General features: G+C 36.6%; 1 protein-coding gene across 1 annotated transcript in view; it reads left to right on the plus strand.

Annotated features, from left to right (window-relative positions):
• The first annotated feature begins 510 nt into the window (after positions 1-510).
• Positions 511-27,680, plus strand: part of LOC136838584 (protein no-on-transient A-like) — a 41,904-nt gene continuing 14,734 nt past the window's right edge. Inside the window, exons 1-4 of the mRNA XM_067103789.1 lie at positions 511-1,179; positions 12,255-12,476; positions 12,618-12,788; positions 24,037-24,167. Coding sequence (XP_066959890.1) covers positions 883-1,179; positions 12,255-12,476; positions 12,618-12,788; positions 24,037-24,167 — 821 coding nt within the window. The 5' untranslated portion in view covers positions 511-882. The remainder of the gene's footprint in view (positions 1,180-12,254; positions 12,477-12,617; positions 12,789-24,036; positions 24,168-27,680) is intronic.

A 27,680-nucleotide genomic window follows, 5' to 3' on the forward strand; every position in this document is an offset into this window, starting at 1 on the left:
ACAAAATGCGTAAATATACGTAAATTTGCAAAAATTTCTAGTAAATGGAACCTTGACACTTGCCAAAGTCGACCTTCACAGAAGCAAATTTGTGGATCAATCTGTGAGCGGGTTAATTTGATTCGCCGTACTGTACATTATGCATGGGAAAGGAGACAATGAATAGGAAAATCTAGGAGAATAAACATGGAAGCTGATAGTGTATAACAGGAGAGTTTCCTTGCCAACTTGCCGACACAGGAATCCTGCAGATTTTTTCTTTTTCATTTTAGAATTTATCATACTAAAGTGATACCTGCTTCTGATGTTTTGTCGCCGACGTTTTAATTGTTTGTGCCACCAGTCTTTATCTTCCATTTGTCGAATGTCATACTTACTTTTATATAGGTAAATTTAATTTTTAGACTCTTCTTGAAGTTAGATAATTCATCGTGCATATTACAATTGGCTATTTACATTTGTAATCTATCACCTGGTGTGAAATAAAATCCACGAACTCCCTGACCCACCATTGTTGTTGGTATATCACATCACAGGAAAGGGTGTAGGGTGTACACGTGAGAGTTTTTTTTAATGAGAACATAATTAGTAACAATTTGAGATCATAATTATGATTAGAATTATTTTTATGGACAAAAGATCATAAATTTAGCGATCTGAATTTTTTTTTATATATCATAAAAGAACCAGAGACCAAGTTCTAATCACCACGCAACCAGGCGTCGGATGCAAGACTGTTCTCGGCGTCTCCCGTTGACTCACCGGTTAGAAATCGACTTAGTAGCTTTCGTATTTTGTGGAAAGAAGTAATATACAAGTGTTGTTTGTAACCCGGTGAAGTCGGTATAACGTTTCTTTCGTGTTGTCTGAGTAAATAATCGTATGGAGAACGGCATGGCACAGACAAATGTACACCAACGTCTTGGAGGTTACGCGAATGCTAATCAGGAACAAGGCGGCAGAGGAGTAGGAGGAGGTCAAACTCCACGAGGCGGCGGCGGCGGAGGCGGTGGTGGTGGTGGTTCTGGAGGTATGGGTCGAGGACGTGGTGGTGGTCAACAAGGAGGTTCTGGAGGTGGCGGAGGAAAATGGAGTCAAGGTGGCCAAGGAAATACACCGAAGCCGTTGATGGGTTCCAACTATGGCGGCGGCGGTGGCGGTGGAAGACGGGACTACTTCGTAAGTATTGGATGTTCGGTTTTACAAAAACTGTCACTATTGATCAGATCGGCAAATAGCCATGTGAAATGTATTTTAAGAGTAGTTGGTGTAGCCTGAGGCAGTCTATCACTATCCTAACTATTTTGTCGGGTAGGCTGGACCAAAGTGTTAGCCTATTACCTAACAGTGGTATGCCCTTTGAATACATTTTTGTCACTGCCTCACTTTTTACCGATGGTGAGTTGTACATAATGGAGTTCAGAATGGAAGTTCTGTTATTTCATTAATTTTTCTGTAAAACGTCAGTCCAATTCTCGACCGGAATATCAACCACCGGTTGTTTGTGTTGATGCTTTTGGGTATTCATACAGATTAGAGGTCCAAATTCACAGCATTATGTCAAATCAAGGTCAGCACATATATCAAGTATTGATTGAATCATAAAAATGAGAAAATACCAGTTTATCAGCTTACAGAAGCAGAGATTGTAAAAAAATGGGTAAACGTTGAAAAGTTACCAATATCTCACATTGGGTAACAGTTTTTCTGGTGTATTTCCATCCATTCTCAGTTATGTTGGGGAGAGGTTTGTTGGAAATCCATAGTTTAGGAGTAGAGGGCATTCGAACCACAACTCGGAAAATGTGGATTTCTGACAAAAAAATCTCCATCAGATTCGTTGAAAACGCATTAAAATACACCTGCAAAACTATTCCGTTGTCCAGTGTGGATGTAAAAATCTTGGTAAATTTTTAGAAAGAGGAACCAGCCCAAAATGACATGTAAATATGTTTTTCTATGTGATTTTGATGTGTTTTGCACGAATATCACCTTCATTTTCGAAATTTTTTAGACTTATGGAGCACCTACAGTTTCCGCTCGACGACCGACCGAAATCAACACAAAAACCAATATAGGTTTTTATGTTGCTGTCATAAGGCCGTGGCGATGTATCCATATTTAAAGATTCTTGGCAAGCATGATTTTCTGGCAAGAGGTTTATTTCCATCGCAAATTACAGTAAGGCTGGTCTTCCTTTCGGTCGAGTGGGCAAATGATATGCTCGGAGTAAAGTCTAAAAAATTTCCGAGGAAAATGAAGGTGATATTGTCAAAACACATCAAAATCACCCCCATATTTTCATGTCATTTTAGCTAAAAATACAGCAAAATCTTAACTAAATCAGTAAACACAGTGTTTGCTGCTGGTTTACAGTCTGGAAACAGAACTTATCAGTGTATCACTGGTTTAGTTCATATTTGCTCAAGGCTTGAATTTTTATTAATTTTGGCATTGGCAATCTATCATTTAACCTAACGAAGGGGCCAACTGGTCATTCATTTTTCTCAGGTGGAGGCTCTGCCCCTGAACCTCTGTTGATGACCACTGGTCACTTAAAATCATTCAAATCACATCACCATACAACAGAAAAACCTATATTTTATAGCTCTCGTTTTGAAATGTCGGAAATGAAAAGTGTCCCAATAAAGAAAAGAAAAGTTAATAAAAATGGTAAGGGGACATTTTCCGGGGTTTTGAAATTAAAAGCTTGGTTTTAGACTTTACTCGAAAATTCTGCACCTGACAGTTTCTGCCCAAACTTTTGACCGCCTAATCAACAAACATAAGGATGAACAGTCTGCAAAAGGTTGTCCAATTATGCTACAAACTGTTTGACCCGTAAACTGTCAGTAAGTCGGGTTTCCTACTGGAACGTACAGTGTTCGCTATTTTCCGCATATTTAAAGATTCTTGGCAAGCTACTACCCTGAGGCTGATTTTCTGATGCTGACCCGTAATCTTGTTCATGAGGCTGCCCTACCAACCTACATCAGGGGTTACAGTAAGGCTAGCCTAGGCTACCTGTTCTTCCTCGATTAGGCTATTCCCTACCTCCCCTACCTACATTAGGCCCGGGCAAAATTTTGTAATGGTGATTTTTTTAACATATCTGGTCTCAGTTCGGCGTGGCGGAACGAGTCTAAAACTTGGCGTTACGTATGCTCCGAGGAAATATCTGAAGGTCATATTCCACAGGTTACAAAAAACAACATCAAAATCACCTAACCGAGAAAACAAATAAAGGGGGTTTTCATGTCATTTTCAAAGCTGGCTGCTGTCTGACCAAAAGGTTAATACCAAAATCTTAACTAAATCCATAAGAAAAATGGACACGAACCTTCTGACTTGTGTAACGACAAAATAAAATCGTGTTTCCAGTCTGCTGGTTTACAGTCTGCTGGTTTACTGGTGTTGGCCAAGACAGAACTTATCAGTATATCACTGGTTTAGTTCATATTTTGCTCATGGCTTCGGTTACAGTTTATTTGCATAATTTTTGGCATTGGCTAATCTAACCACACCTGACCTAACCTAACGTACAGGGCCAACTGGTCAGTGCTTCTGCGAAAAATTTTTCTCAGGTGGAAGCTCTTTTTGGGTAGCCCCTGAACTATGCAATTTTCATTTGTTGAATGACCACTGGTCAGGATAAAAAAAAAAAAATGTTATTACTAGCTTCGCACCTGGTGTTACCTTGGAAACTGGTTTTTTCTACACTTTTAGGGCTGCTGATAATGACGGTGAGTTTGTTTGTTGTTGGCCAACTGTTATTTGACCCTTAACTCTACTCAGCAGTAAAGGGGGACTGTGGGAATTCGGGGTTTTGGGTGGGGAGAACACATGAATGGAGCGGACATGTTTACGTTGAGGAGGCGCCCTTTGGAGGGAGAAAAGGTGATTCTAAGCCAGCTGTCCGCGGTGAGCTAGACTATGGCAATTGACGTTTTCCGATGTTATTTTACTTGCTTTACAAGAATTTAAAGTAATATTTTGCCGGCCGGCTGTAACTAAACCGTAATTAACCTTTGAAGACTACACGACTTGAATGACCTGATTTACCTAACGTGGGGTAGGTCTAAGCCGGCATCCCGCAGTGAGCCCCCCCCCCTATAGCTAATATGCAAGATTGTAACCAGTAAACACCCCTACGGTACTTTAGGTTGGTATTTTTAGTGGTGTTTACTGATTACAATTTTGCCATTTTAGCTATGGAGGGGGTGGGGGCTCGCTGTGGAATGCTGGCTTAGATCTACACTGTCGGTTGTGTAGTCTTCAAAGGTCAATTACAGTTTAGTTACAGCCAGCCGACAAAATATTACCTTGAATTCTTGTAAAGCAAGTAAAGTAATATAGGAAAAAGTCAACTGCCATAGTGTAGCTCACTGCAGACAGCCAGCTTAGAATTACCGGGAAAACTCCAGGGAGCCATTTGCCAGTATTTCGCCATGTTTAGTACTGGCACCAGGGGTTTAAATGTATTTTGCCATAAATTGAAACTTTAGAAGGACCGGAAACGAACATTATCCCCCAGCCCCCCTTTTTTCCTCAGTAAGGAGTCGGACTGTGTACCAAAAGCTCCCTATAAGATTGTGCATACGTGGCAGCATTCAAAATAGCAGTAGTACTTTCCCATCGGGTCCCCTACCTTGTTGGATGAAGTTCTGTGGTTACAGGTGAATTACAATCGTGCAACAAAAATTGAAGGTAAATTCATAATCAGCAACCAATAAACTGTAGAAAAAGTTAAGTTGAAGGAAATCGCCGCCACGGAGCTACTATTTAGATTTACCAAAAAAAGTGGATATGGCTTTGGCATTGGTTACAGTTTTATGCATACTTTATGGCATTAGTGAACCTAACCTAAACTACAGGGGGCACTACTGCCTGGTTTTCCCAGCCGGGTTGAACCCCATTTATGGCCACTGGTCACTAAAAAAAGGGGAGGGGAAATGCTTTGGCAATGGTTACAGTTTTATGCATACTTTATGATATTAACTAACTTGACCTCACCAAACCTAACCTACAAGGCCAACTGGTCTCTGCTTCCTCTATTTTCCTAGGACCCCTGTCGATGGCTACTGGTCACTAAAATACTGTAAGGAAAAAAAAAAAACTGGAAATGGCTTTGGCATTGGTTACAGTGTTATGCATGTTTTGGGTTACAGTTTTATGCATATTTTGGGTTTAGCTAACCTAATCACGCCAAACCTAACCTACTGGGCAAACTGGTCACTGCTGCTCATTTCTCCTAGCCAGCCAGACCTCTGTTGATGGCCATTGGCCACACAAAACGTAAGAATAAAAAGGAAAAACAGAAATGTGGCTTCAGCAACGAATTTATAAAGTCTCGTTATAAAACTACCAGAAGTGTTATGTCCAAATTTGTCTTATTTGTCAATTTGTCAAATACCTGCAATTCATAAAATTAAAAATAATTGCTTTAATTGCTGTCAGAATTTTCCAATTCCTCATCGCTGGTTGGGAAATCCTGGAAGTAACAGGCTTGATTTCCCAGAGGCTTTTGAAGTTTAGCAGCCTCAAGGAAAAAGTGGTGGTGAGTGTTATCACCGAAAAAGTCCAAAAACAAGTATCAACCAAAGTATTGTTTGAAATACTCGGTCCTCTCACCAGGACCTTTGGCCCTCTCTTTGATGTTTTTGCAATTGCTCAACAGTCTGTGTATGAACACTGCGATCATCTGGATCCACGAAATTCTCGCTGTGGTTCACCAGTCGGTGAGTGTAGCCTTCTTCAGAAAGCGGCACACCCACCACTCATAACAATAGGTCCCTCACGAATAAATCTTAATTAGTGGTGAGGGTAGCTGCACTTCTGTCCTGCCCTCTTTTTGAAGATCGACCAGGAACTTCAATTTGGAGGCATGTTCTATCCCCCCAAAAAGCCTAACATTATCCAAATATCTCCCTGCTCATACTTCCTTTTTCGGAAAAAGGTCTTGTCTGTTTCAATGATGACCCCTGGACCACCGACGGGCTCCTGCTTATTTAGCCAGCTTATGGTAACTTAGGAACAAAAGCTGCACCGGTCAGTGCTTGTTCATCGAGGCCACTGCAAGCACTTACAGACGGTATCATGCTTGTAAGATTTGTCAAGCCAGTAGTCAACTAATAAACCTGTTTCCCAAAGTGAGTATTGTCCAAGAAAGTGCCTTTTGTATAGATTTCCACTATATGAGCATTGCCTCCGTTTTGTGTTTGCCATCTTTATATATCGTCCACAATAAAATTGATGGCGATCACTACGATATGTGCACTGCTCTTTGCAGTTAGGGCAGATTGCTCACTCTGGCAAAACTATTTACAAAATTGTGCATTCAGACCAAGTGGTTGGTGCATTTAGACCAGGCAGGTAGTGCATTGGGTCTAGGCTAATTGTGCATTCAGGCAGTGGTGCATTTTGTCTAGTTTCCCTGTTGTGTTTTACCGCTATCGTCACGAACGACTGTAGACTGGTATAATTTCTATAGAGACTTTTGTTCTGAAATACTGCTGGCTGATAATAAGAAAACCTGTGGTCCTGATCATATTGTTGAGATCAACGAAAGTAAATTTGGGAAATGGAAGTACAACTGTGGCCGTAAGGTAAGTGGATCTAGGGTGTTCGGTGGCATTGACCAACAGACGCAAGATGTTTTTCAAGGTTGTTCTGGACCGCTCCACTGAAACTCTGCTGCCGGTGTTGCTAGACAATTTGCTTCCAGAAACCACAATCATATATGTCTCCTGGAAGTTGTACAGCAACGTCTGGGATCATTATTTCGTGCATAATGTAGTGAACCACAGTGCAAATTTCGTTAGTCCTGACGACCCTAGTGTACACGTGAATACTAGAAAGTTGCAGTGGCTCGTTTTCAAAGGGAGCGCGCTACTGAGACACGGTACGCAGAAAGCACTTTATAAAAGTTATTATTTTACATACTGTGTCCAGAAGCGATATCTAGATGTTTCGTGTCCATTTCAGGACTTTCTTGATTTAATTAAACTTGCCTATCTGCTCAAAAGCCGCCCAGCATCCTGTTTCTGATTTACTTTCCCGGCTGAATACAGGTGGTCCTCGAGTTACGTTAAAAACTTGTCTATCTGCTCAAGAGCTGCCCAGCATCCCGTTTCTGATTTACTTTCCCGGCTGAATACAGGTAGTGCTCGAGTTACGATAATTCGTCTTGTGATAATTTGAGTTTACGATGGGGTTAGCAATTAAAACCGATACGACAATATTTATAAATTATTTTAAAATTTCGCACGGGCACAGGCAACAGCGTACATTCGGCTATCAGGCAGCAAGAGAGACCAACTTCTTTTCCTCCATCTCTTTATTCCATCTTCTAGTTAAAAAAGTTAGAGAATGATAGAAGTATTGTTAGTAACGTTATGACATTCCTCCATCTCTTTATTCCATCTTCTAGGTAAAAAAGTAAGAGAATGATAGAAGTGTTGTTAGTAACGTTATGACATTAAGTACAATAGGACTGATATATTTTTACATTATACCCTTTTCCGTTTTGGAGAAAAGATCGGCAAGGAAATATACTCCTATAGTAAATTTAAGCTGCAAGTTGTAACTGAAGCTGAGGAAACAATGTTCAAGGTGTAATGATTATAAATTATCATGCATTGGCAACATGGATGAAACTCGACCATAAATCAAATTGGAGAGAAAGTATTTTAATCAAAACTACTGGGCATTAAAGCACACACATTACTGCTGTTTTCACGCCGATAAAAGATAAATACTTAAAGCTCTTAGTATGACGAAATCAATAGAAAATAGCGAATGAATGGAATCTTGATTTTTTTTTGCACAAAACAAACATGCCCCCAAATGGCAAGCCGCCAACATCATATGTTAACGAAAAAAATAGCCAAAATAATTTCACAACGAGACATATTTAAGTTATATTTCAACTTAAAAACACTTCGTATAACGAAAAATATCCTTGTCCCATACAAATAAAGTATCTGGAGATTCTTTTACGCTAACTAGAATCAAGAAAAGTGCTCTGAACTGAGTTAAATGCGGCGAAATAAAGACGCGTTATCGATTCCCAAACCAAAACATTTGATCGCCATGATCGCAGTTTATAATGCAAAAGGAATATGAGAATACATACAATCGGATACAGTGTAGTAAAGCATAACTTTTTAAAAGATCCATGGAAAAGATGCACATTAGTTATTTTGATGTTTGTATAATACGGTGTTATGTGAAAATAGAGTATAGTATAATGTAGGCTAGGCTACTGTCTATATACCAAAGTGTAGGCTAATCCTTGTTTGTTATTCAATATCTCTATACTGAATTATCATATGTCAGTCTGCATTGAACCTGCAGAATTAGTTGACACCAATAGTTACTATACTGTATATATATAGCATATACTGTGTAGTGTAGGCTAGGCTACCATATATGCATATATGGTACTGACTACCCTAGTGTAGGCTAGGCCATATTCGAGATAGGATTTTCTCAACAAACGATGGGTTTTTTGGAACCTAACCCCATCATAAGTAGGGCAATACCAGTACAGTAAGACCCAGACCAAGTGCTACAATATGATTGTCAGCCAGCAGCTGCAAAGAAGCCAAGACTGGTACCCTCATGGTCGGACGGCAGCGATTTTGAATAACGTAAGCAGTGCATTTCCCTGTCTTTGTCATTTACGTTATTGTATGATGAATGATGATTTTGGACCTACTACTGTTAAGGGATAGCCTAGGCTAGTCCACCTGCTCAAGTACATGTGATAAAACTCCCCCCCCCCCTCCCAGCCAGGTCAGGGCCTGGTGCCCTAAGTCAGGTTAGGTTGGGTCGTTTTGTGTTAGGTAGGTTTGGGTAGGGTTGTTGAGTCGCAGGTCAGTGCATGACAAAATATGGTGATTTGGGTCTACTACTGTTAAGGAGTAGCCTAGGCCAGTCTACTCACCTGAGTACGTGCGCTAAAACTGGTGGGGGGTCCAGGGGGACAATGCCCCCTGGTCAGGGCATGGCACTATAAGTCAGGTTAGGTTGGGTCTAGTTAGGTTAGGTCAGGGCACATTATTGTAGGTTTGGTAGGTTTGGTTAGGCTGTAGCTGGTGCCCAGCTACGTGTCCAAACGCATTGTTAGTCTCGCTGGTCAGAACAACGAGACAAGCGGATGTAGAGTAGCGGGTCAGTTTTTCAATATTATGTGGGTAAGCCTCTTGTAGGCAGACTGTCAAGATTATGTGGGCAAGCCTCTTGTAGGCAGACTAGTGGGCTAGGAAATCTGGAATTACGTAGGCTGTGGACATAGTACAGTATGCCCTTCTGTTGCTTCCCCACCCAAAACCCTGGTTCCCAACAGGGTCCCCCTTACCTTCAGTAGTTTTCCCATCTATTTTTGTGTGTGGGGCTGCCATAAACTTGTAAGTAGCAGTGATTTTATTACAAATTTCAAACATACGAAGCTGTTTTCATTGTGTTTTTTATTGCTCTTTTATTTTCTGCAAAATCGGCTTCCTGCGGACATTCACTGGCCCCTAAGACAGCTTTGAAATATTAAAATGTTTTAGGTAATAGTTTAAGGTATATTCTGTGTAGGATGATAGTTTAAGGTATGAGAGAGAATGGATGCACCAGAAAATATGGGTAACTTAAATAGTTTCACACTTACCTGTAAGCCATATATTTTTAAGGATAATGTTGTAATATGACTTCTGTAAGCCATATATTTTTGAAGATAATGTTGTAATATGACTTAGAAATATTAAAGTGTTTTAGATGATAGTTTGAAGGATATTCTGTGTAGGATGATAGTTTAAGGTATACATTTGGGGTTTTGAACTCTTAAAATAAGCAGTTATTAATCTTTTTAAAGGGGGGGCCTGGTTTTTTAACTATTTAAATAGCCAGTTATAAGCAATTTTAGAGGGGGATGTCAAATATTCACTGATTTTAGCTATTCACGGGTGTTGTGGTCCCTATTCCCTGCGAATACTGGGAGCTGACTGTATTTACTGTGGGTAGTATGCAGAGTTGGGAGACATATCCAATGTTATTTAGGGGATGCCCTCCCGGCCAGGTTGGGCCACGGCACCCTAAGTTAGGTTAAGAAGGTAAGGTCTGGTTAGGTCAGGACACAGCATTCTGGGAAAGTTTAGGCTTGGTTTAGTCTGCTGAACCTGTTCCTGTTGTTCTTCACTTAACCCCATTAAGTTTCAGATTCATATAAAAATCACAATTAACTGGTGCCATATGGCTGGGTCGGATTGATGAGAGACTGTTGGGGTGGTGGTTAACCCTCACAGTCTGGGCTAAAGTATATATTAAGCACACTCCTAGACCGGGTCCACTTAAAACAAAATAAAATCACATCACTGGAAAGAGGAAGATATGCATATGCACTTGGTGTAAAAAAAATTTTTTTTTTAATTTCTGTACCTTCCACGGGAAGTTGAAAATAAATATTTCCAACCCTTCACCAAGACAGTTGTAGAAAATATGCTAATTTTACCAAGCTATATATGTTCCAATAGTTTTTATTTTGTGTAAAATTATAATTACAGCTCACACATTATCATAACACAAGAACTAAAATCATTAGCAAAATCTGAGTACAGTATATTTATTGTAAAATATTTTCGAGACATCCATGGATTACCCTTCAACATCTCAAGGCAAACTGATCTCTCTCCTGTACCAACTAGCTATTATGGTTGCCGTAAGCGTTGCCATGAGTTATTTATGGCCCATGAAAGTGATTTGAGCACAGAATTTACCCTAAAGCTATAAATATTTGTTATTTTAGTACACCTGTTCACAAAGGATTAAGATATTGATTTTACCAAAATCACTGAAAACCTAAGAAATGCATTGTGAGCACTTTGTTAGCAATGGTTGAATATGACAAGGCTTACTTACATATGAGTCAGAACAGTATTTATAGAAAGCTTTGTTCAGAGTTGATGTTTATTGACAAAATTCTGTGATAGCATGTCGAATTTGTATATAATGAAGTGCAGGCAAGATATGAGAAATTCAGTCTTTTCCTTTTTTTTTTTTTTTTTTTTATGTTCATCCCTGAGGGTTGATATTGAATGTGCCCCAGCAGAGCTTTTCTATACAGTTGCTATCTAGACTCATGTAATGGCCACAGCTATTAGAGAATGACCGCGACTTACATCCTTAGCCAAGTTCCCATTAACCTAACCATAAATAAGGCATTGTGCCAATACCTGTTGGGGCCTTAACCCTCCTTTATTTAGCCAAGAAGTATAGAAGTTAGTCTAATAGGAACATAGGGAATGTACATGATGAACCCTCTGTGTGTGTATTGCTTTCGTATGCAGTACACAGAAAAGTACCCTTTTACATGTTGCCCTTTTGTTCCGTGTGACGAGTCCTCTTCATTTCTTGTCAGCTTATCTGGGAATGTTGGCTGCCATAGCATCAACCAATGCTGATTCAACGGTTATTTTCAAATCTTTATAGTCGGCTATGTTTTGTAATGCTGTGAGACCAACCCTTGCTACCTATGATTTAGTTTTTCCCCTCTTCAAATGCTGTTGAGAAACATATACTTACGCAACATACTGCTATTAATAGGATTGTGTTTGTACTCTCTTCTAACTAGACAGTCAGAGCGTTTTGTGTCTTTGACAGTGCTTCATCATGTAGTATTGATATCTTCTTCCTGCTTATGCAATGTTGAAACCAATATTGTTTCAATATGTGATGACTGTGACATATTTAGCTTTATGGCATTTGTAAAGGATTAAATCAGTATAGTCAGGTATGAATTTTGTCTATGAAGATTTCATTGCCAGTGTAATTATTGGATTGTATTAATTGTTGTAAATGTATTTATTGGATTACATTAATCTATGATGGCATGTGTGTGATCGTTTTTAATTTAAATTTCATTCTTAACAATGTTTCCAGTGCTGAATGACAAATATGTTCTGGTGCTTGGCCTTTGGCCTAAGTTTATAGTCAATTCATAATTAAATCATAAGGCTGAGGACTGGTTTAAAAAAGAATTAGTCCAGAAGAAAGTGTAATGTATTAAAAAAAAAAAATAGGGTATTGCATGAACATTGGTGATTATTGATGTTAAGAACATCTAATGTTCAGTAAATAAGAGCTAGTGATGATTGCTTTACCCAGTAAATAAGAGCTAGTGATGATTGCTTTACCACATGTATTAAATATGTTGGCTATACAGTACTCCAATACTTATACAGCAGTGTGATTTTTTTCTTACTAAACAGGAAAGGATCATGGATCGTGTTAATGAAGAATTAAGTGGCCCTCAGATGAATTTACCTCCACTTGACATGAGCGAAAAGAAGTTCAATTCCTTCAGTCGTTTGTTTGTTGGGAACTTGCCACGTGATGTGACAGAAGAGGAACTTAAAAGTCTCTTCCGCCCATACGGAGAATTAGGACAGGTTTATCTTAACAAGGAAGGCTCCTTTGCATTTGTTAATCTTGTAAGTACAGTATATTTTGTGTCCTTTATTTTATACTTTTCCAGAATAAAAAAAATGAACAGTGAGTTTTGCATATGAAAAATAATTTGAAAGTATAGACATTTGTATTTTGCCAGTTTCTTGAGATTTTATCTTTTCTAGGACTACAAGATTAATGCAGAAAAAGCAAAACGAGAGCTACAAGGCAAGGAGATCAGGAATAGGCCTATGAAAATCCGATCTGCCTCTGTCAACAGTGGTGTTAGAGTTAAAAATCTCTCCACTACTGTCAGTAATGAGCTACTAGAGAAAGCCTTCAATATCTTCGGCACAGTAAGTGAGGCCAGCTGATATGATGTCTTTATTTAGTTCAGGTTCCATGTACATCTGGTTTGAAAGTTTTTTCTGTGTAAGGTTCATTATAATATGTGCAACTAGGATTGGAAGCCAGTTTTATACAAAAATGTCTCGAGGGTTGAGACTTTGAAGACTCACAAGCTTTAGGCATACGTTGTGATTTACATTAAAATGAGTCTCAGTGCACTGTAGGCATTACTTAAGGTTCTTTGCAGTGTCCTTAGCCAAAACCCCTTTCATTAAGGTTCTTTGCAGTGTCCTTAACTAAAACCCCTTTCATTCCTCTTACTGTTCCTCCATTCGTATTCTTTCTACTGTCTTACTTTCCACCCTCTTCAAGCAATTGTTTCATACTGCAACTGCGAGGTTTTCCTCCTGTTACACCTTTGGTATCTTTTACTCTCAATTTTCCTTTCAGCTGTGAATGACCTCATAGGTCTCAGCACTTGGCCTGCATCCTAAATTGTATATTATATTCTAAGTGATAGCTCTTCTAAATAATATGAGGCAGCATGGATTGAAGTTAAGTACTCAGATTTTGAGTTATCTTATGAAAAACTGAAATGCATCCAGAAATGAGTTTACAATGTATCTGCGAACTTCAGTTGTAAAAGAAAAATGATTAAAAACAGTGAAAGTCTAGCATAAAGGTAAGCCACAGTACAGGCAATGAAACAATAGTTCAAAAATGTTACTTGTGGAAGATATCTTAGGTCTTAGGCCCAAGTATGGTCATCTGCCATACAAGTGCCGTTGGAGATCTTTAAATAGTAACTGCTCAAAACTGAGTATCCGACTCTAAGCACTTGATGAAAAAAAAATTTAGATGCTTGGTTTTTGTACATTAGATAGATATCTGGATTGGCTGGTCATGAAGCAGTGTTCAAAGATGAGGCATCCCCATCTTTCAACTTCCAGGCAGGTAAACTACCCTAGTAATGGTGTGAATCAGTAAAACCTTCCATTATATGTTAGATTTTAGGCTGTAGAATGTCACTGATGAATTTGTATTAGATAAGGAAGACATAGTTGTACCTTTGCATTCTTTCAAGATGAGAAAAATTTCATGTAACCATTAATTGAATTTCAGTAATAACCATTAATTGAATTTCAGTAATACTTGTAATTTCTCCTCCTAACTAATTCAGAACTAATAACCCAGGTGAAATAGCTTCAGCATTATTCTTCTTCCCAGGTTCCAACTTAACTAGTGATCTCAGTTTTGAGCTTAATTAAAAAGAAAATGGGTATTGTAGACCACAACGTGGTGCTGCTAATCTGTTGTGCATTCTTAGCAAAAATATACAAGCAGGCTAGTGCATGAAATCCAGTTCTAAAGTTGGGTCTGACAACAGTAAATACAAAATTCCAGGATGAATCATGACTGGAACATCCCAACTTCAGTTTGCTGAGTTGCCAATCTCATCGTCTTGTTTTAAGTACTGTAGCTTTTATTGTTTCAAAATACAAACATTGCTTTCAGAGGTAAGACTTGTTTGCAGAAGTCATACCTCCCGAGGATGGTCTCTCAAATGGGGCAATTTGTATGGTTTAGCGTTTTGTTGAGCTTTTCATTATTTTCATGCCTTTTCGTGGATATTTTTACAATTTTCACAAGGGGGATCAACCTTGGGTGGATGCTAGCCATTGTGGGTTGTTAGGTATTTTAACCATACCACAGACTTTTTTTTTTTTTGTTAACCATGACTGATCCAAAATAATTTTTTTTACAATAGCTTTTATAAACACATGGAAGGACTTGTACAAGGTCATACAGGCATAATTATTACACAGCTTTTTAAAATAATTCATTTGGCTTTTATTTTTTTCCCTCCTTCATAAGGGCTATTTGGTAGGTTGTAACTTCAGGTTGGTTGAAGCATGGGGCAACTTGCAATTTCTGTTATGGGAGCAGTGGCACCATTGTAATTTAAATTAATTTTTAATTTAAGATTGAAGATTTTCTTTCAAATTTTTACATATTCATTCAGCAAGGAAACCAAGAATTCTTGTGGTTCACACAAGAAAAATTCATGACTAAGAATTATAAAAAAAAAAGTCAGACATTTCTTAAATGTATAGATTTCATCTAATTTCATTCTCATATCTCCTTGATATGTTTTTAATTCAAGTTTTCTGAAACTAAAAATAAAGTAGGTGGAAGCTAATTTTTATTTGTGAAATTTTGTAATGAAAAAGTCGGTAGTAGTAACAATTTTTCATTTACACATAGATGTGTTGATTTATAATTTATCATTATACCGTATATTGTGTGTTCGTACAGGTACTGTACTTTTTAAATTATTCGCTATGGGATTTTTTTTATGAGATTTAATTAAATCTCCAGTTACCAACATGTGGCCATGATATAATGCCTCTGAATATGTTTCTTTGGACATTAAAATAGCCAGATATGATAAAAAAAAAAATCTTGTCATTATGGTTTCAGTGAATGCTTTACTTCGGACATTAAAATAGCCAGATATGATAAAAAAAAAACCTTGTCATTACAGTTTCAGTGAATGCTTTACAGTTTGTTACATAGTTTATCCAGTGAGGGGTGTTGATAAAATTGTGGGGCTTCCTAGTATAACAATTTGACTAATTATGCTCGAGTTTGATTGAATTTTTTTACAGGTTCATTATTCCTGGAAGTGTGCCTTTTCGGGTAAGAATTAAGGTCTCATTAACTTGGTCAAGCTGGGTTAATAATTTCATGCTAACTTTTTTGATGTCTTTAGAATGTATAATTTACTTACATGCTGATGCAAATTATTGGGCAGTGGTTTACATCTTTTAGTGTTAAGTTTAGCACACATTTTGCCTAAGTGATATCTTGCATATTTCACTTATTCAAAATGTAGGAGTGATAAATAGGCACTAATAAGGATGAGTTATCTATCTACAAGTAAAAAGATTGGCCTTCATCCCACAGCTTTGAAGGGGTATATACATTTTGTGGCAATTTTGCACAATTCATGTCGTCAGTAGCTGAGTTTTAAAAATGAAAAAGGATGGGTAAATTAACATTTGATGGTATAAGTATGCCAAAGAATGGAAATTGTCATAGTCACAGTTACTTGCAAGGGGATCTCTTGTGGGTTACTGTACCTTTTGCCAAAAAAAAGGGTTTTGTTTTTGAGATGTTTTGCTCCTTGTGTGAGGATGGATATTTTTGTCCACTTCCCATTGGGAGGATTATGACTGGCTTTGGTTGTCAGTCCAGCATATTAAAAAAGTGTGGCTGGAACATCAAATGATACTGCCTCTTGATTCTTAACATTTTAAGTTTTCCATCAAGATTTTGGATGGATTACAGCAGTTTCATTCATCAGTTTGATTGGTGCTCTAAAAGTCATGTTTTGGGAGTGCATTGATGTGGATTCATTTCACAAACGTTACAAGTACATTTACTGTACGTGCGTAGTGCAATTTGCTGTAGCATGTAGGATCATTTTTTGAACTGGATTGGTACTGGGTATAATGATAGTAATAAGAGTTAGGTAATTGTCTGCCCTGCCCTTTTAGAAATTCATTTAACCTGTTTTTATATTTTTTTCTTTATTTCTATCCAAAATTCACCGTTTTCATGTAGAGAGGATTTTTTGAATCCACAGTGGAAGGTTAAATTAGAACCCGGGGGTGATATTGAGTTTGGTGATATTGTTAATTTAGGTCCTCATCTGTTTCCTCTTATGATCATCTCACAGGTTATGGTATCCTGGCATTTGTCACATCCTCCACTGTCAAGCAATTCTTTCTTTTTCTTCATGACCCTAAACCTGTTTGCTTTTCAGTTTCTGTTGGTCCAGTCATGATGAGTCAAGAACTTTTCAGATAGAGACTTCCTTGAAGCACCCATTTCCTATTCTCACATGCAACCAGATGCCCCACACATGCTCAGTAAATTTTGCTTAAATTACTAAAAGGAATAATTTTAATTGTGTTCGTCCAGAAATCCTTCTCATCATTCAGGCTTTTGATACTCTTTTGCCATTGGTCCTTTCCATCCTTCATGGCATGTAGATAATTATACTTCCTCTTAGGACCACCCCCCATAACGAAATAAGCTCCTTACTATATTACCACATTATTTGTCATTTTATATGCAGGTCTTTTATGATTGGCAGTTGTAACTTTCCTGACTCACATGAACCATATTTTCAGCATATACAAGATTGCTTTTCAGACTGCATTTTGTCACCGTGACCTTGGTTTACTTTTATTGATTTTTCAGTATCCATTTTCATATTTTAAACATGACCACCTCTTTGAATATGCTGCTGATACCAGGCTGTCTTAAATTCCTTAGCTCTAGCTCTTGAAGATATCCCTTTTACCTCTTCATAATCTCCCTTTCTATTCTCTTGTGGTCTTACTTTATTGATAAACAGACTTCTGCTGATCCCGGAAAACAAACGGACTTCTGCTGATCCCGGAAAACCTTACTTATCTCAGTATTTCTGGTGTACCTGGCACAGGTTTTTGTGTTAGGTTCACAACTTGGTCAGAGAGTTTCAGGAACCCGTTTCATGTAAAGTGATCAAGTACGTTTTCAAGATCATTATGTAAGATTGCTTTGAGAATTTCTGTAATTGCTATAATTATATGGCTCGGATACCATGGACTGAATACGAAGATACTCTGGTGAGAAGATAAAAATTCAAGATTACCTTTAGGAGTCGCCTGAACTTGGATACTGGATGTTCAGTAAAGATGGAAAGTAGACAGAAAGTGCAGATAATTTACTGCAAAGAACCTTTGATTGACCACTCAGTATGTGTTTATTTTTCTCCTTACTGAATTAACTAGTGCTTTCAGTGCCAGGTCATGAGACCAAACATTCATGAATAAAGTCAGATCCCCATGGTAGATTGTAGATGGTAATCAGACTTGAAAACTACCAAGCAATCAACAGAATTGGTAAAGAAGGGTACAGGGTTGGGGAAATGTTTGATTATTTTCCCCTTTCCCTAAAGGTATGACAAGACTGCAGGTATAAAGCATTAAAAAAAAAAATTAAGTATAGTTAGCCGAGCCAAGAAGTTTGGTCATGAATATCGTTCACATTCTAAAAGTATTCTTTACTGCTGACCAAGTGAAAGTGCAACTCTGGTAAAAACTCTGCAACAAAAGAGGACATGTCTGTTACCTTGTGGGGAGGGGCTACTGTTTGCAGGTATGCTTTATGCAGCACTGAACTTGATTAAAACATTGTGGCAACCCTTTTGGTGCCTAGATATTTCTGCCAGTTGCATTCCCTCCAGTCCCTTACATTGTCCACCTTGCTCTCACACTTTAGTTTTATCTTGCTCCAGTTTGTTCTCTTAAAACAGGTACATTTAGGCAATCCTTATGAGTACATTTGATGGTACCTAAGAGCACGCTTTTGTAATATTAAGTGCTTAATTTAGAGATCAAACATCCACATCCTTTCGAGGAGCCCTGTTGTCTCACTGCTTAGTATTGTCTTTATTCCAACAGCTGTAAATGTGATCAGTTTCTTCAGGGTCTTGTGTTTGTTGCATTTAAGGTTGAGCAGATGTAGTGCCACTTAGGAATTATTTTTTTTTTTATGCTTAAATTTCCTAACTTCACAGTGCTGTTTGTAATTCAGTGCAGAGCCTTGAATCCAAATTCATCAAGAAGCTTCAGTTATCCTAAGTAGCTACTACAAGAAATATTTAATGTCAGTTGAATAAATGAACGTTATCCACTAATTGCTACCACATAAACTGATAAAAGTACAACTAGAGAAAAATGATGCCATCACCGTAACTTGCAACAGATGGTATTAATAGGTTTACAGGTAGCCATATATTTCCTGCAGATTACAGTTAATGAAGTTGCCATTTATGCAACTCATAGCTGGTGGGTGGTGATGAATAAGATTGTGATATTGGGAAGAGTTGATGGTTCAGGTTTTCATTAATTTGAATCCCCCCCCTTTTTTTTTTAACGAAGAATAAGATAGTGTATGAGTCGGTGAAACACGCTGCTTGTGTAGTAAAGAAAACTTGTGTTAGTAAGATGCAGCTACATAGCCTAGTTTAGGCTTCATAAAATTTAGTAAAGAAAATTCACTTATTTTATTCTACTCCACACTTCTCTTGGCCACATCGTAGTATTCACATGTAATTTTTTCCAAACCACTTATAAGTTCAGTATATTGATTCAGGGTTTTTAAAGCTAGCCTACTTTATGCATAGTATTGGCAACCATGTGTTAGTAGTATGACCTAAAAACTTTCCAAATTATTTGTATTGATGTACTGTATTGCATATTCAACTTAGGTGGTTAATGTGTAGAATAGTTTTTTCCAGTATTCAATACAGTATGTATCCCCAAAACCATTTAGGATATTGTAATCTACAGGAGTGGTTTGCCAAAAATCTTAGCAAGTTAGTAATCATCCGAGGTTTTTATTGTACTATTTTTTGATCTATACTAGACATATACCTCATCTAATGCATTTTCGTGTGCAGTTTCTTGAAGTGAAATAGTTCAAGTTAGCATGGGTATGCATGAGTTACTCTAGCTAGCAGTAAAGAATAAAAAATCAGTGGTGTTAAAATGGCCTTCTCATTTACTAAGTCTTATTAATGATGACATTTTAATTGTATTTGTTATAGATAGTGTATAGGCTATTCATACATTTAAGTGGAAGAGATATAGAGTATTTTGATAGCTTAGTAATTTTTTATAATTTTCAAATTGAAGAAATGTTTTGCCTGCTTTACTAAGTGTTACTATTTCTTCAACTTTCAACCTTTGTAATGAATAAGATTACTATATGTATAATTTATTCAGTAATATGATATTGCAAAGCTGACAGTCTTAACTTGGACCATACTCCAAAGCGAGGGTCAGTTATCCAGAATACCATTTACACAAGAAAACCTAGATGATTTTGGATAAGAGGCTTTCTTCTGTATTAGTTTTTTCCTACTTGTTCACGTTTGTTCCCCATCTGTTAACCTGGTTATATCTCAAGGTTTGGCTTTACACAACACTGGGGTTGTAGACAAAACTTGGTAAATCATTTGATTCAAAGCTTCAATACTAGATGTCTTGGAAAGGGGTTGCTGGACCACGGGTAAGTCATATTTAATGGTCAACAGGTTAAAACTATTTCATGCTGGTGAGACTACTCATTCTCTACATAGCAGACACATGCACACAGGAGGATCATAATAAAAATGAAGAGTAGAGGTGGTGTTCAGAAGGAATATCAAAGGTCTTGTGAAGAGAGGATAAGTTCAATTAGTAAATGGGCCACATTTCCTTTCATGTGCAAGAGAAAATGTGGCAGAATTATATTGTACAGAGCTAGGTCTCTTTGTTGACCTTGATCTTAAAAACTCAAGTACTGTAGATCAGATCAGATGGATCTATTATAGCATTACTCATGCCAAAGTGGAACGTTTAAGTAATTTTAACACTTTCAGTGAATCAGTCTTTTCACCTATGGTTCTTTATAATGAATATCCTGCATGGTGCAATGATTTTATGCAGAGAATGCAGGCCTGCTCCAAATTAATCAGCAAATACTCTCAAATTCAAGTTGTGGAACCAAATAACCAAATGAAAATTTGTTAAATATAAACTTGGTTTATCCACCAGTAAATTTTTAGAAGAGTAATTTGGTGAGTTTTGATTTTATTTAAAACAAATCTTTTAGGCCAGCCTTATGAGACAGGCAAATCAAGGTAGTGGTGTGGTTAAATTATCCAATAATGAAACTGTAATTAGAGAATGGAGTTCCTCCTGATCTGCACATTTTATTGAGTATTGAGAGGACAAGCAATCGCCTTGGGAATGAAAGCAGCCGTTGGAGCATGTCATTAATAATGACAGCAATAACCGAACTCTATTTCTTCAAGCAAACAGAGAATTAGATACTTCAGAGTACAATGTTACTGAGGACAAAATGCTTTGATTCCAAGTGAAGTTGCTGAGAAGCTACAAGATAAGTCTTGAGATATCAAAGGTTAGCAACAGGGAGAGGAGCTCATGCAGTAGTTGATACTGATGTAGCAGGATGGAGGCCACTGGTAGTGCCCACAAAATCAAATGGGAATGGCCTGAGTGGGAATTAGGCCTGGTAAAAATGAAACAGCACATCGACCCCTTTTTAGAACCTGACATAAGTCCTATTTTGATGATCTTGAGTTTTTCAGCATACAGTGAAAAGGATAGCAGTTGTTAATAGGCTCTAAAGAACATTTAGAAAGATGCCTAGATAAAAATTTTTTATAAAATTAGAATGTAGTATTGGGAAGGATTCTGGATGGAATAATGTGAAGAGGTCAGAATTTTGTGACAGGATAACAAGAGAAAGCCTGGTAAGTAGGTAAGATCAGTGGGTTTAGAAACTTCAAGCAAATAATGGGAGTTTGTAAACCTGGAGAAGAAGTTGGGAGACAGGCTTAAAAATATTTTTGCCAGCGACGGAAGCATTTGACCCTTGGGAACTGATGTAATCCCTAATTGAAGCTTCATATTAGGGATTCATGAGTGTTATATTCACTTCCTAACTCTTGTAAGTTCGTTATTTATTACAGCTTTTAAATCTTACCTTTTTCATTTTAATAACTAACACTAAATCTTAAGTTATGTAAAGTATCGTGCATGTTACCATGAGCATTCGCACTCGTGTGTTTACAAACTATGTTAAATGTCATTTTATGACAAAACGTGTAATGTTTCATTGGTGGGTTTTTTCCTCCATTGTTAAATCATGATTTGCCTGTCGTAAAATTATCCTTTTACGATGTTATCCTGGGTTTTTTTTTTTTTTTTTTTCTTTTCCTCTAATGGGTACCAGCAAGTTTTAAAAACATGAAAGTGGAGTTTTTCCTTTATTGAAAAGTGAAATACATAATAAAAAGTTAAATACTTATGTAGATGATTGTTCTACATGAGTTATTTTCAGCAGGTGATTTAATGCTCAAATTGTAGTTGGGTTTGAGTTCATTTTCCATATCTACATTGTGAAAATTGGGTTGGGACATCTCAGAAGAGACAGTAACCATGGGTATTATGTAGAGTTGAAGAGCCTTTTTGTTGACTTAAGGGGGAAGAATTGTATTTTTAGTGCTTGAGTACTGTAATATACATTCAGTCTATTTTGACCACATCTTATATTATTTTCACAGTTGTGAACTTTGTAGTTTAAATCAGAATTTTAATTATTTGTAAATGTAATATTTCTGAATGTTGCTGGTTTGGGAAACATAGGGAACATGCTTTTAAGGGAATTGAGTTGAATTGGGCTTTATTTCACAAGTAATTTCCATTGTCGTGATATGGTTTATTCTATACCTTTTCATTGTTTTTCCATTTTTTATACCGTAGGTTCTTGGAAACTGTTTGAACTAAACTTTATTAAGGTTAGTTTTATTCAGAATCTTGCAGTTGCAATCCTGAACACAGAATTTGATTGAAATTTGGTGGAACATGCTTCAAGATATTTTGCTGTACTTAGATATAAACTTGATAGTCTGTGATTGAAAAATATTGTATACAATATATCTAAAGCATTAGGAATAAACTTGGGCTTAAGAGATTAGAAGTTTACTTCGGCAATTGGTTCGTTTTAAACTTTTTCTCGTAGGACAAGTTTCAAAAAGGTTGCAGTTTGTTTCTGGTAGTTTCTTTTTATCGGGGAAAATGGTTATCTGCCAAGAGTTAGTGTTTCCATTTTGAAATAGCATTGTAGCATGAATGCACAATGGACAAGGGTATGTGTAGAAGGTTGTACAGAAAAGACCTTTGCAATTTAGATTTGCTCAGAAAAGATTATTGAAAAGTGGCTGCAGTTAACCTGTCGTATATTAAAGGTAGATTTTTAAGTTTGTACTGTCAGTTGGTTAGTGTGCACTGGATTCCGATTGTAAGAAAATTATTTTTGTCTTAGGTTTTCCCATGCCTATTACTTTTGACCTGTAAGGTGGATGGAGACTCAAGCTTGTCATAATAATAATAATTATAATGATTTAAAGACACAAGGATTAGTGATTCATGAGCTTGATTTATCATTACTTTCGTATTGGAAAGTTGCTTTTGGGTTTTGTTTTGTCTAACACTTCATGGTTCTTTGCAGGAACCATATCAGCATCTCATCTGTTGGTATGAAACATTTCTTTAGCAGAACTTTCGAAGACTTACTCAAGTTACGTGGTTTGGTTTTTTGATCATTGTGCTGTATCCTGTTGTATTTAAAAGTCTTAGTTGTTTTAACTTGGCTATTCATTTCTGTTTTTCAGGTTATTATATTGCAATCAAGGTATATGTAATTGTCTCTTATTTAAGTTTTTCCTCAACACCATGCATTGTTAGTAAATCATTTGAGGTCTTACATAAAACCTATGAGCAGTTCAGTCAGAAAAGAAAATTGTCAAGGGGATAATTAGGGAAGGGTTGCCTCTTCTGAAAGTTACTCTAATTTGACTTGGTACTTCTGTTGAAGTTGTTCGTTTGGTTTGGCGTTATACTTGGGTTACAATGGATCTGATCAGCTGATTTCCCCCTTTCTTTTAAGTGGCTCTTTGTATTTGTTGAATGGTCACTATTGGTACATTGTACATGTCGTTGGTCCTGGGGATATTTTTGATGATATGTTTGACAGATGAACCCCCCCCCAAAAAAAAAAATATATTCCATGAATGCATCATTATTTCCTGGTGGAGAAAGGCATTTTTATTTGTGCAACTTGATTTTAGCCCAGGGGCTGTATAGTACTTGAGGAGTAAATAAGTTGCTCTTATGATGTGAATCTGCTTGTTGCTGTTCATGGATTTGTGTTGGTTGCAGGTTTCAGTGATCATGAAACAAGAGGTAATGCAGCCTAGGGACTAAAGCTTCAACATCTCGTGAGTGTCTAGTGGATCAAATAATTTTTTTTATTGTTCAATCTTGGGTTTTAGGTGGGACTTTCATTGCTGTAATGTTCAACTCTGCAATTTGTTGCTGTATTTTAGATGAGTTAGTCTTTTGTAGTGGATGTGGTTGAAATAGATTTGAAATATGACAGTACCCATGGTTATGCAGTACAATGCGTGGTATAATGAAGGGACATTTTTGGTTTACAGTACTGTTAACACGTCTATATGCTCTTTTTAACTCGTCCTCGATGTTACACGGTCAGTTAATCCGGGAACGCCAAGGACAGGGTCAGTTAAGGTTTGTTTCCTTGAAAAGCGCTACTGTATTTCCTTCCTAGATCGAGACATGCAGAGTGATTGTTGACAACCGGGGAAATCCAACAGGTGATGGTATTGTGATCTTCAGTGACAAGAAAGGTGCCGCTATGGCCATGGCGAAATGTCAGGAGGAATGCTATTTCCTCACAAGGTAATGTTTCTTAAAATGGTGTTTTTTGTTGTATTTATGCAGTTTTTAACGTTGTAGCGTTGAAAGTTAAAAAAAAAATCTAATTGGAGAATTTATAATATAGTTTACAGGGTGGGACTTTTTTTTTTTTATTGTAATAAGCTAGTGATCCTGTAGAATGAATGTTTTATTTGATTTGCGTATATCGTGTTTTGTAAATGCCGACGTGCCATTTCTCTCTCTGTAAGGGAGTATGATTATTACAGTAGATGTAGCAAGGGTTAGTATTCTCATTGAGAATTTTTGAGAACCCCTACTAATTTAGGGGCCCCTGCTGCAGTGCTGGATTTACTAAGAATAATCAACTTACATACATTACGTACGAGGAATGCTTCCTGTAAGAAAAGCGCACGGGTTTTTGGTATGGGGCCACAAATTTAGCGCATAAGTAATTACTGTACTGTTTTATTGTGGTCTGATATGAGACCTGGAAACTGGTCCTTAGATTACTGTACATTCTCTTATTAGAAGAAATTTTATGAATATTGTGTAATGATTCTGGGTTTTACTACCTACAGCTTTCTCTTTAAATTAAGTGTTCATTGCCATCATTTGTATATAACAGCAAGCAATTTTTTTTTTTTTTTTTTTTTTTTAATCCATGTTGTAGTAACATGGGCCATTTTCCCCACCCCTCATACAGTGTCAGATACATGACTTTTATCCATGACGATATTTGGGAAGTGTTTTCGGGTGTCAAGCACTGGATGGGATTACGTTTGATGGTAATTCATTTTTACAAACCGGACATTTGTTGTGCTAAAAATTATGATTTGTTCTACAGGATCTCTGGTGTTATAATATGAGGGAAAAAATTTTGGGAGGGTCTGTTGTAAATGCTGTATATTTTTTTAATTGGACTTTACAATCTTTAGTTAAGTCACTGAACCCTGTTATTATAAGTTTTAATGCAAGGATTTTTCCTTACTTTACAAGTGTAGTCTGGAGAAGTTGTTAATTTTATCAGCCTGTGAAAAGCTGTAATAATTTTAAAGAAAATGTCTGACAAAAGTGTGATTGTTCGTCACACTTCATTTACCATGTGTTTTAAGAATGTGTGCATGTGCAAAGGCTTTAAAATTGTATGCATGAATATATATATATATATTTGACTTCATCAAAAAGTACATGGTTCATGTAGCATCAGTGACATATATATATGTGTATGTATGTACAGTATATATATATATATATATATATATATATATATATATATATATATATATATATATATAATATATATATATATATATATATATATATAATTAATATATATATATATATATTATATATATATATAGCAGTTATTATGAAGTGTCCATGTAAAGCAATAGAAATGGTTAAATCATTATTCTGTTGGTACTGTCCTTGATTTGCTGGGAAATGTGGAAATGAAGGCAAGTGATTCATATATATATTTGACAGCGGGGAGTAAGTCTTGAGGGCTGGATTTCAAAATCTTACAATTTTATGGATTATTTCTTAAGTTGCTGAGGAGCTACAGTGGTTTTAGGACCCAAGTTTGCAATGTGCTTGGAAATCTTAAATGTCCCAGGTTGGACTTTGTTGGTTTCTGATAATGCATTGCGATATTAGAATGTTTCTCAGATTTTGATGTTTTTCTGATGTATGCTAATTACTACATTCAGGTTTTTGTCAAGTTGCAGTAGTAAGGAAACTTTGTGGTTTAGTTGTTAATGGATACATTTGTTGTCTCCAAAAGTCATAGTTTGCTCATTTAGCAGTGTACTAGAATTTGTAAAAACAGGGTGCTGGATATAAAGATTATGGAAATGAAAATGGCAAGATATGTGGGAGAGAGAGAAATTATTTTCATAATAGGTTATGGTCATGATGCTAAACGAAGTTAGTCCAGGATACTGTACGAAAGGATTATGCTAAAAGCTTTGTCAGCACTGGAAGCTATGCAGTGTTGAGATAGTAATTGAGACCTAATGTCATATTAACATAGGTCTAATTTAGCCTGACCCACAAGCCATCATGAGATCAGCAAGTAAACTGTGTTTATATATGTCACTGGCCATCTCCGTATTTTCCTGCAATCAACATTACAGTATAGTACGTCAGTCAATTAATATATATGGACACTGGTGTTATTTAAGTTTTGTGGAGTCTGTCATATCCATAACACAAGAAGAAATAGTCTTATAAAATATACTCTAACCAGCTGAGGGTAAATCTTACTGCTGTAAACTGTGTAGGACTTGTATGTTTCAAGTTGTTTTATGCTTGTCAAATACAGCTCTGGAATATAAGTGATGTCAGGATGATGAAAATAATCCTTGTTTTCTATTTACAATATTTTTTTTTAAATGCAACAGTACCTGTTGTAGTGACTTGATCACTTTAGTTCTTTTGCATTTATAAATGTTTAGTGTGAATTTTTTATACTGCAAGATCTTTGAAATTTAGTTATTAACCAGCAGGTTTGCTGGTCTACAATTTTGAATATCTTTTCCAGCTGTCTAGTTGTTAATATTTTATTTTCTTGTAAATTATTAGTTCTTTTTTTCTGGTATTGGCTGTGTGAGTATAGACAGCAGCTAAAAAAATTTTTTTCATTAACTCTTAAATGTGATAGTATATTGATATTCATTGTCAAGGTATTTTCGTTCAGGAAGATATTTTAAAATTAGTCTTATGACTAAACTATTAAAAGTACCAGATAGTTATTTATTGGTGATTTTGTTTTGTGTTGGGAGGACCTTACAAAGTATTTCTTACTGACTAATAAGTAAAAAAAAATCTTAATTCTGACTGATAAGTAAGCAAGCAGGCAAAATATTTGAACATAATTTGGATGTGGTCTCTATATGCACTATTAATTTACTAGTAAATATTCTAATAGCAGAAATCCTAGGTAGTGTTATGTCAAACTTTTACAGGTCCTGAGGTGTGATTTTTATATCTTGAAATCTTTGTTTATTTGGCCACTTTTCAACTTATTTCAACAGGTGGTTTGTTCTTTGGCCAACTGTGACATCGCTAAAAATGGCTTTATATTTTGTAAACTTGGATTTTTTTTTTTTTTTTTTTTTTTGCTGCTTGAAAAAAGATTTGCCAGAGCATTGAAGAAAAGCCTAATGGCTGTATGCAAGACCACATAAATTTCTGATTTCTGCGTGTGTGCTTTCTAAACAGTCCCTTGATGTTGCATTCTTGATTTGACTGTAAATGTACTTGTTATTCAGTACAGAGAGACCCAAAGTCAAGATCATAGAGTCATAATCTTTGAAGATGAAACCTGGTCATTTTGTTGATGGAATTTGAACCACAGAAAATTACTTTGAAAGTTGGTTAATAGCAAAGAGAGTTAAAAATCAACTTGTTAGGCCTACTGGGATCTTTTGGAATGGGTTTGGATAGTTACAGGTACAAACATAATTCCCACTTCTGTCCAGTACTTGTACTGTATGGTTGGGCCATCCTGTATGTTGGTAACTGTTATTCGCG

This window comes from Macrobrachium rosenbergii, chromosome 5 (genome assembly GCF_040412425.1).
Source record: "Macrobrachium rosenbergii isolate ZJJX-2024 chromosome 5, ASM4041242v1, whole genome shotgun sequence".
NCBI lineage: Eukaryota > Metazoa > Arthropoda > Malacostraca > Decapoda > Palaemonidae > Macrobrachium > Macrobrachium rosenbergii.